General features: G+C 46.3%; 1 protein-coding gene across 1 annotated transcript; it reads left to right on the top strand.

Annotated features, from left to right (window-relative positions):
- The first annotated feature begins 653 nt into the window (after positions 1-653).
- On the top strand, positions 654-7,412 carry LOC101765801 (oxysterol-binding protein-related protein 1B). The gene is made up of 10 exons (XM_004983647.3): positions 654-1,281; positions 2,630-2,983; positions 3,376-3,463; positions 4,105-4,529; positions 5,321-5,476; positions 5,678-5,845; positions 6,103-6,243; positions 6,316-6,552; positions 6,644-6,757; positions 6,950-7,412. The coding sequence occupies exons 1-10, from the start codon at positions 934-936 to the stop codon at positions 7,145-7,147; spliced, it is 2,229 nt and encodes a 742-aa protein (XP_004983704.1). The 5' UTR covers positions 654-933; the 3' UTR covers positions 7,148-7,412.
- The last annotated feature ends 792 nt before the right edge of the window (positions 7,413-8,204 follow it).

Genomic DNA, 8,204 nt, shown 5'->3' with positions numbered 1-8,204 from the left:
TACTGACACCGGCCTGCAGTGGTGCTGACACCGGCGCCAGCCTGAGCTAGCTCCGCCCCTGCTCTCTCTCTCCCTCTCTCTAATCTCTATGTAGTACCGTCCGTTTCGATGCATGCGAGCTGCACGTATTCTCTTCACAAGGCATATCCTGTCGGGGCACCCTTTTTTTTCGCCCCATTTCTCTCTAGTAGAGCTTTGAAACAGTGGACACAGAGCCAACTGTTTTCTTTTTAACTGGCGAGAGCCACCTGTCAGGTAGGCCCCGCTCGCCAGCGTGCCTACAGCCAGTCAGAGGCCGTGCCCAGCTGCACTGCACCGAAATTACTCACCCACCAGCAGGCAGCAGCCCAGCGACACGCCCGTTCCACTACTGGCCGGACCAACCAGCCTGACCCAGCCCAAACGCGCACGGCACGCACGACGAGCACGGACGGATCGTAAAGGGCCACTGCCACGCGGGGCCCAAACCAGCCAGCCAACCGCAACCAGGCCGAACCACCCCGGCACAGCACGCATCCATCCACCGACAGGCGGGGCCACCGCGCCGGCCTCGCACGAGCCGCGGCCAGGGCAGGCAGACTGGCAGAGGCCTGTCACTGGCAGCAGGGGCGCAGCGCAGCGCAGGACGCGCGCCGGCGCTGCCTTGCTCGCGAAGACGCCGTCGCCCTCGCGTGAGCCGCTTGGAAGTTGGAACTGTTTGCGGGAGGCGTTGGGCGCAAGGCTGCGAGCATAAAGGCCCCGCCCCGCCGCATCAGAGTCCTCCACCGTGAGTCCACGTCTCGTCTCCTCGCTCCACTCGCCACCCAACCCAGGGCGGACCGAATCCGCCGGCCGCGTGAATCGAGCGGCCGAATAGAGTAATCCGCAGCCCAATGGGGGCCGCGTGAGAGGGCGCGGGGGCGGAGATCGGGCAGGCGGCGGAGGCGAGCGGCGATGCGGGCGTGGGAGATGCACCCGCTCTGCTGCCTCGCCGGAGAGTGGCCCGGCTCGGGCGGGGAGCTCGCGCCCGGCGACCGCTCCCCGCCGCCGGAGCCGGCGGAGGCCGGGGCGGAGGCGCCGGCGGTTGCGGGGGTGCTGTACAAGTGGACCAACATCGGCAAGGGCTGGCGCCCGCGGTGGTTCGCGATCCGCGGCGGCGTGCTGGCCTACTCGAAGATCCGGCGGCGCGTCGCGGCGGAGCCGCACCCCGCGTCCGAGGCCGCCGGCGGCGTCAGGCTGATCGGGGTGGCGCGCGGAGCCGGGGGCGCCGGGGAGCGGCCCATCGGATTCGTGCATCTCAAGGTGACGCCTCGTCGAGCTTTGCTCGCTCCCTCTCGCTCTCGTTTGGCGTCGTTCTCCGATTCCTCCATTTTTGCCCCTTCCCATTCCCCATGATCTCGTCGTCATTTTTTTAGAGCAACTGCGCATTACAGAGTCTTCATTTATCTCCCTAAACTTCGAGACATTGAGCAAAATCATTCGTTGAATAGTGTAGCACTAGGCATCTCATCACGCAAATCCTAAGTATACTCGAAATGAACAGGAGTTGGAAAAACTGTACTAGTAGAAATTGAATGACTAATCAGGCGACCTGGTGCGCTGCAATGCCTCCCTCGGTTTCCGTGTCACATCCGATCGGAACAGTCCAACAGACGAGCACAGGCGCAGCTCCAGTCTCCAGCTGTAAAGTCGCGCTCCCAGCACGGGCCATGTCGCCTCGGCGCCGTACAATCGTCACGATCTGCGGCGGGGATCACTTGCAAGCACACACTCATCGCGATCGTAGAGTCGTAGTAGTAAAGGAATGATAGAAAGTTACAAGCAATGGCTACTGCCTGTCGGATAAAGCGACACCTTGTTTTGATTGGCGCCGCGGGCTTTTACAGCCTCTGCTCGTCGCGTAGTACCACACTATCACTGCTCAGTGTGAAACAACAGTCTTTCCATCGACTTGCAACAGTGGCGTCCTTGTCCCGTTCCCGTTCTCCGTGATCACTGCTCGGAGGAGGGGTCGGCGAGATGCTTACGTGTGGGGGCAACTGGGCTCCCAGCTGGATCTTTTTCAAACAGCCTGATGTCTTGGCGCCTCCGTTTGTGGTGTAGTACGTATTGGGCGTCCGTGGGTTGGTGGAAATATGAGGTGGTACGGACACTCGGTCTCACTCCGTCTGTAGCCATTAAAAGGGACGGGGAGCTTTTTAGGGCTCATCTTTTTCGCCGTCTCCTGAACGGTCCCTCGCCTGCTGGCTTCTGCTCTAGTCAATGGGCTTTAAATCTGTTTGTCTTTTTGGCTATCTGGTTCTTTAGCTGGATGAAGCAGTGATGAACTGGCATGGCAATGATCGTTGGAATTTTCAGATATTATTTGAAGTGAACTGCAAGACTGCAAGTGTAAAACTAAGGCCATTCTTGTTAGGTCGATCCCTCAAGTTAGGTCGCCTCATATTCTGTCATGTACAATGGGCTTGTAAATCTGTAGGTAGAAGAATGCATATCACAGCGTCAGCCAGTAATTCACGCACATAACAATTTAATTGCATCATTAATGCTAGGCTACTTCATTTATCATACAGTTCGAGGCTTCAGTGACTATGCTGCATCTGAATTGTATGCAGCTGCTGATCTAGTCATTCTCCTTAATTGTTTGCAGATTTCGTCATTTAGTGAAAGTAAATCAGATGATAAACGGTTCTATATAATTACTCCGACCAAAACACTTCAACTGAGGACTGGTTGTGCTAAGGATCGGGCGACTTGGATTGAAGCGCTTGTCACTGCAAGAAGTGAATATTCTTTGAATGGGGATTTATCAGGTGACCAGAATGATACATCATTTTCCACAGAAAAGCTCAGAAATCGCCTGCATACTGAAGGTGTTGGCGAGGCAATTATTAAAGACTGCGAGCAGATTGTTCATTCAGAATTTTCGCAGTACCAAACACAGATGAAACAGCGTTGTGAAGAGTATTTAAGCTTTATTGGCAGTCTTCCACGGGAAGTTGAGGTAATATTTTCTTGGAATTCATTAGGTAAAATAAGCAACTTATAGAGTTACCATTCATGTTACAACATCTTATTGGTTATTCCACAGCATAAAAAACTAGTGTTGATATTCCTTTAGAATTGTATTCCACGTGATTTTGTTTGTTCCTCCAATAGGGCACTGGACGTGCCTATACTTTATGGAGAATTATATTCAGCAGATTACAACCTTATTAACCTTAGTTTGATCGACATTTCTTGTATTTAAGAAGATAGGCCATAACAATTCTAGTTTACGAGCCAAATGTACAGCCACATGTTCAGTGAAAAGGTTATTTGGACTGTGGTCTGAAGTTGAAGACTAAATTGTTGGGATGCTTTCAATTGACCAGAAACCTTCTGCTGTTCATGCAGGTTGTTAATTCAGTAGACACGACTGTCACTGAGAAGCCACAGTTGGAGTTGTTCAAGCATGACTGCTCCAGCTCTGGAAAATGTAGTGGTACTTGACGTTCCTCTTGTTGCTCCTTTTTTGTCTTTGAAAAATTGAGACTGGTACAAATAAAAAGTTTACCTTGGTAATTGTGGTGTAATCGTTTTTCCTTGTCATGATAAGCCTTTTTATTTGTGATGCTTATATCCATTGCACCATGTAGCTGTGAAGCAGTTCACTGCACAATTTTCTTGCACCGCTGTTTCTAGACCACTTTTTTTTAGTGATGTTTCAGTACATGGCTTCTTAAGTAGCTTCATTTGACCATGTGAAACGAAATTTGAGTATCACTAATAGTTTTTTGTCATGCACTGTGTAAAGATGTAGCTTAGATGCAATATTACCTACTCCCGGGCTATGAATATCCATAAAGTGTCAATATTCAAAAGCATGATAGATGGTTAATGCACATTTGAACTGTTGGTACTCATTTGTATCTCATGATGAGCAGTGCACGTTATGTTTTTTTACTTGAATTACCCTGAATACCAAATGGTTGAAGTACCAAGAAATAGCCCATTCCTGTGCATTATTATGGCTTGGATGCATACTGCATCCATTTTCCTTTCTTTTGCATTTTCTGAAATATGTTCCTTTCTTTTGCATTTTCTGAAATATGCTTACTATCCCTACTTCTGTTTTCTCATCAGAATACAGCAACACAGAATCTTCTGATGATGCTGGCAAACAAGAGATTAGTGAACTATCAGATGGAGATGAATTTCATTTCTACGACACAAGACAAAGTTTCAGTGACTTTGCTACGAGTCCTGACCTGACAAGGAAAGGCTTAAACAATGGAAATGAAGATCATAAATCTGTTGAATCACTAACTGCCGACAATGCCAATGAGTATCTGCTGTCATATTCAAAAAGGCGCACAAAGTTGCCTGAACCAGTAGAAAAGGAGAAAGGTGTTAGCCTTTGGTCAATGATCAAAGACAATGTTGGAAAGGATCTCACAAGAGTCTGCCTTCCTGTTTACTTTAATGAGCCTTTATCTTCTCTTCAAAAGTGCTTTGAGGAGTTAGAGTACTCTTATTTGTTGGATCGTGCATATGAATGTGGTTTAAGGGTATGTATGTTTCTCTACCTTCCTGCTTGACTTAAACACTTTCTTTTCTCTTGAATGAAAATCTGACCCAAACACCTAAATTGAACTAAAACCTGCTGAAACATTTACCTTTTGGCTGCTTCTTTAATACAATGATACGCATGGCTCCTGTGTGCTTGAGGAAAAAACATGACTGTTAGGGGAATAGCCCAATAGTAGGGAATAGGCCAACAAAGAGGCAATGGCCAAAATGATAGGCATTAGATAAAGATTCTTCTGAAAACATGGGCATCGGATGGAGATTTTAAATCGGGAAATTTCCACTTTCAGACCTTAAAACATAGCATCTGATATTGGAGTTAAAGTAGGGGCTGCTAGAGTTCTTCAATTCGTTGAGCATCAGTTTCATGAATGCCGACTAGTAGTGTTTCTAAAAAGACTGCATTACGTTGAGATGATATCCCCCTAGCTTTGTCTTAAAGAAGGGACCACCAAACCCTAAATGTCCAGGAAACTCTATGAAACCAGCTCCCAGGGAGGTACCTACTCTCTCCGTTCCAAATTGTAGGTCGTTTTGAATTTTCTAGGTCCATAGATATTATTATGCACTAGACAGCTAAAACAACCTACAATTTGGAATAGAGGGAGTACATTTCACGGGTTCTAGGGTTCTAGCCTAGGTTGGTGGCCTCCTTGACAGGAGACTCTACAAACTGTGCTATCATTCAGTTCTCAGACTAGTGGTGTTTTTTAGTATGTATTTATACTAAATCCATTTGATAGTAATATCATAATTGTGCTTCTTCATTCAGGGGAATGGTCTGATGAGAATTCTTTATGTTGCTGCTTTTGCGGTCTCCGGATATGCTTCCACAGATTCTCGCCCCTGCAAACCTTTCAATCCATTGCTAGGGGAAACCTATGAAGCTGATTACCCTGAAAAGGGGATCCGTTTCTTCTCTGAGAAGGTTAGTTTGGCACCCAACATATAAATTCAGCTTATGCTCAATTTGTTGCTTGGTCACTTAACAAACCACAGTGAACATAGAAGTATCCTGACAGAGGAATGACGGACAACATTGCGTACAGGGACATAACACGAGTACTATTGACATTTCTGTTATGTATAAGAACACACTTGATTGAATGTGCCTGCATTCTTGGACCAGGTCAGTCATCACCCTATGGTCATGGCATGCCACTGTGAGGGGAAAGGTTGGAAATTTTGGGGAGATAGCAATCTTAAGAGCAAATTCTGGGGACAATCCATTCAAGTGGATCCTGATGGTGTGTTAACATTAGAGTTTGATGATGGAGAAACTTTCCAGTGGAGCAAGGTATGAATTCCTCATCAGTGGCAAATACTCAATACTATCCCTCTTCACGATTGGGAACTATCGAACTTTGTTCCTCCAGTCTATCCTCACTACTGGTTTTATGAACACATCCCAGTTTATTTTCAACACTTTCTGGATGTCGATTCTTCTATTACTGGAAAACAACTGCCTCTGTGCACGTGTATACTCTGAGATCTGAAAGAAATAGTTAATGTTTGTTGTCAATTATGCTTAAATGTTTTTATTTTCATTGTCAGGTTACAACAACAATTAATAACCTTATCCTTGGTCGACTCTATTGCCATCACCATGGGACAATGAACATAAGTGGAAATAGACAATATTCATGCAAGCTGACGTTTAAAGAGCAGTCTTTCCTTGATCGAAATCCTCGCCAGGTAAAGAAAGAATAAGAGCAATCACCCATCAGACTGATTTGGTTCATACTAATATATCTAGCTCTATGCAAGGTTCAAGGAGTTGTCAAGGATGCTGATGGAACCAAGGTTGCAACCTTGACCGGAAAGTGGGATGAAAGCGTGCATTGTGTCATCAGTGATGATGCCTCTAAGGTGAAATCCCATGGTTCACATCATAGTGCTGGCGCCACTTTGCTGTGGAAGAAAAATGAGCCTTCAGCGAATCCTACTCGGTACAATCTGTCCTCATTTGCAATAACATTAAATGAGCTGACACCGGAGCTCAAGGTAGACATGGAACATACATATAACCCATCATTTGAGTCCTGTTAGCTCTGAACCTAAATGCCTAAATCACTTTTTCCCTTCTCTTGTTAAGGAGAAGCTTCCACCAACAGATTCGAGGCTCAGACCGGATCAGCGACACCTGGAGAATGGGGAGCACGAGAAGGCCAATGGTGAAAAATTGCGTCTTGAGACAAGGCAACGGATGGTTGTACTTGTACCCTTGATTCTTTCTTTCATTTTCTTTTGCATTGTCGTACATTCTTCATGAATGCTACATCTTGATCACTGGATCAACTCCACGTGCGAATCTTTTTGTACTGCTTGCACTATCAGATCTCGCATTCAGTGCTTTTCTGCCCTAACTGAGATCATTATATGTATATATCCTCGTCTGCAGGCAAGGAAGATGCAGGAGAGTGGCTGGAAACCAAGATGGTTCCAAAGGGACAGCGAAGATGGAACATTCCGCTATGTTGGAGGTTACTGGGAGGCAAGGGAGCAGAGGAAATGGGATGGCTGCAATGACATATTTGGTAACTTGTCTAGTAGCCCAAAGCTGCAATCATCCACTCTTTACGCTAGCTCAAGTATATAGAGATTAGGGCATGTTGTTCAGTAGGTGTTGACATCACATTAGTACATAAGCGAGTGGCTTCTCTCGTCTCTGTTGTGCAAAGGTTTGAGCTAATTAACATGCTCTACTTGTCAATTGTCATATTGAACCCAAAGACATTCAAGCAGAACCCAAAGACATTCAAGCAAAACCCAAACTTTTGTGTACACTGGGATGCTTGTGAGAAATCTTGCTAACATTACTGTTAAAAGAATTGTCAATGATACCATATTTCTTCTTCGCATTCCACAGACGCACTTACATGTTTGGTGCTCATGTTCTTATGCTGGTGGATGTCCATATCTTTGGTGATTGTTGGGGATGCGCCCTTGCGGGCAAGGTCTAGGCACTTATGCTGGTGGAGGAGGTCTAATTAGAGGTATAGGGGCTCAATTTAGACATCCGTTGTAAAGTTTAGGGATCTATTTGTAATATTTAACCACACTAATAAATATACATAAACAACCATCTCCTTCCCCTATAATTAGAGCTTTATAGCTTGGGGGAGAGGACTTTTGACCATTTATCTGTTCGGGATTTCTGATCCCAATAGTGATGCTGCCAAGATTGCCTTCTAGTATACTTTAGACACGTCGCATCTATGAACTACTGCATCCATTCTGACGTTTAAGATAATATAGTTAGTTCGAAAGTAAATTAATCATCTTATCCTAAGCATCATGTAGGAAGCACGCAATTAATCCTTCGGTTAAGGGCTAAAAAACTTGGCATTGAAAGGCTCACGGTTGGAGTGGGCATTGTGATTTGAGTTTACTCATTCTCTGCTAACCTCAAAATCTTTCAGGCTTCCAGCAAGTGACCAAAGTCGTACTATACTTCCTGATTGTGGGCCATATGTGGGCTGCAGCTTTAGTTGGCGCTGGGCCTAGTGGGCTCCAATCTCCATGTCTCACGGGCTCCAATCTACATTGGACTTCTGGGCCAGCCATAATCGAATTTAAGTTCCCGCTGTGGCCTGTGGGTGCGCGCGCGCTCTAATTCTCACGTCCACATTCGTTCTGTTTTGTTTTACATCACC

The sequence above is a fragment of the Setaria italica genome, chromosome IX (genome assembly GCF_000263155.2).
Source record: "Setaria italica strain Yugu1 chromosome IX, Setaria_italica_v2.0, whole genome shotgun sequence".
NCBI lineage: Eukaryota > Viridiplantae > Streptophyta > Magnoliopsida > Poales > Poaceae > Setaria > Setaria italica.
This window is presented reverse-complemented; position numbering and strand designations above follow the sequence as displayed.

What these genes read in the sequence shown, in the direction of transcription:
- LOC101765801 (XM_004983647.3), top strand. Translation starts at nt 934, where the DNA reads ATGCGGGCGTGGGAGATGCACCCGCTCTGCTGCCTCGCCGGAGAGTGG. An exon ending in GTCTTCCACGGGAAGTTGAG is followed by an intron (nt 2,984 to 3,375) that starts GTAATATTTTCT and finishes CTGTTCATGCAG; the next exon opens with GTTGTTAATTCAGTAGACAC. An exon ending in AAACTTTCCAGTGGAGCAAG is followed by an intron (nt 5,846 to 6,102) that starts GTATGAATTCCT and finishes TTTCATTGTCAG; the next exon opens with GTTACAACAACAATTAATAA.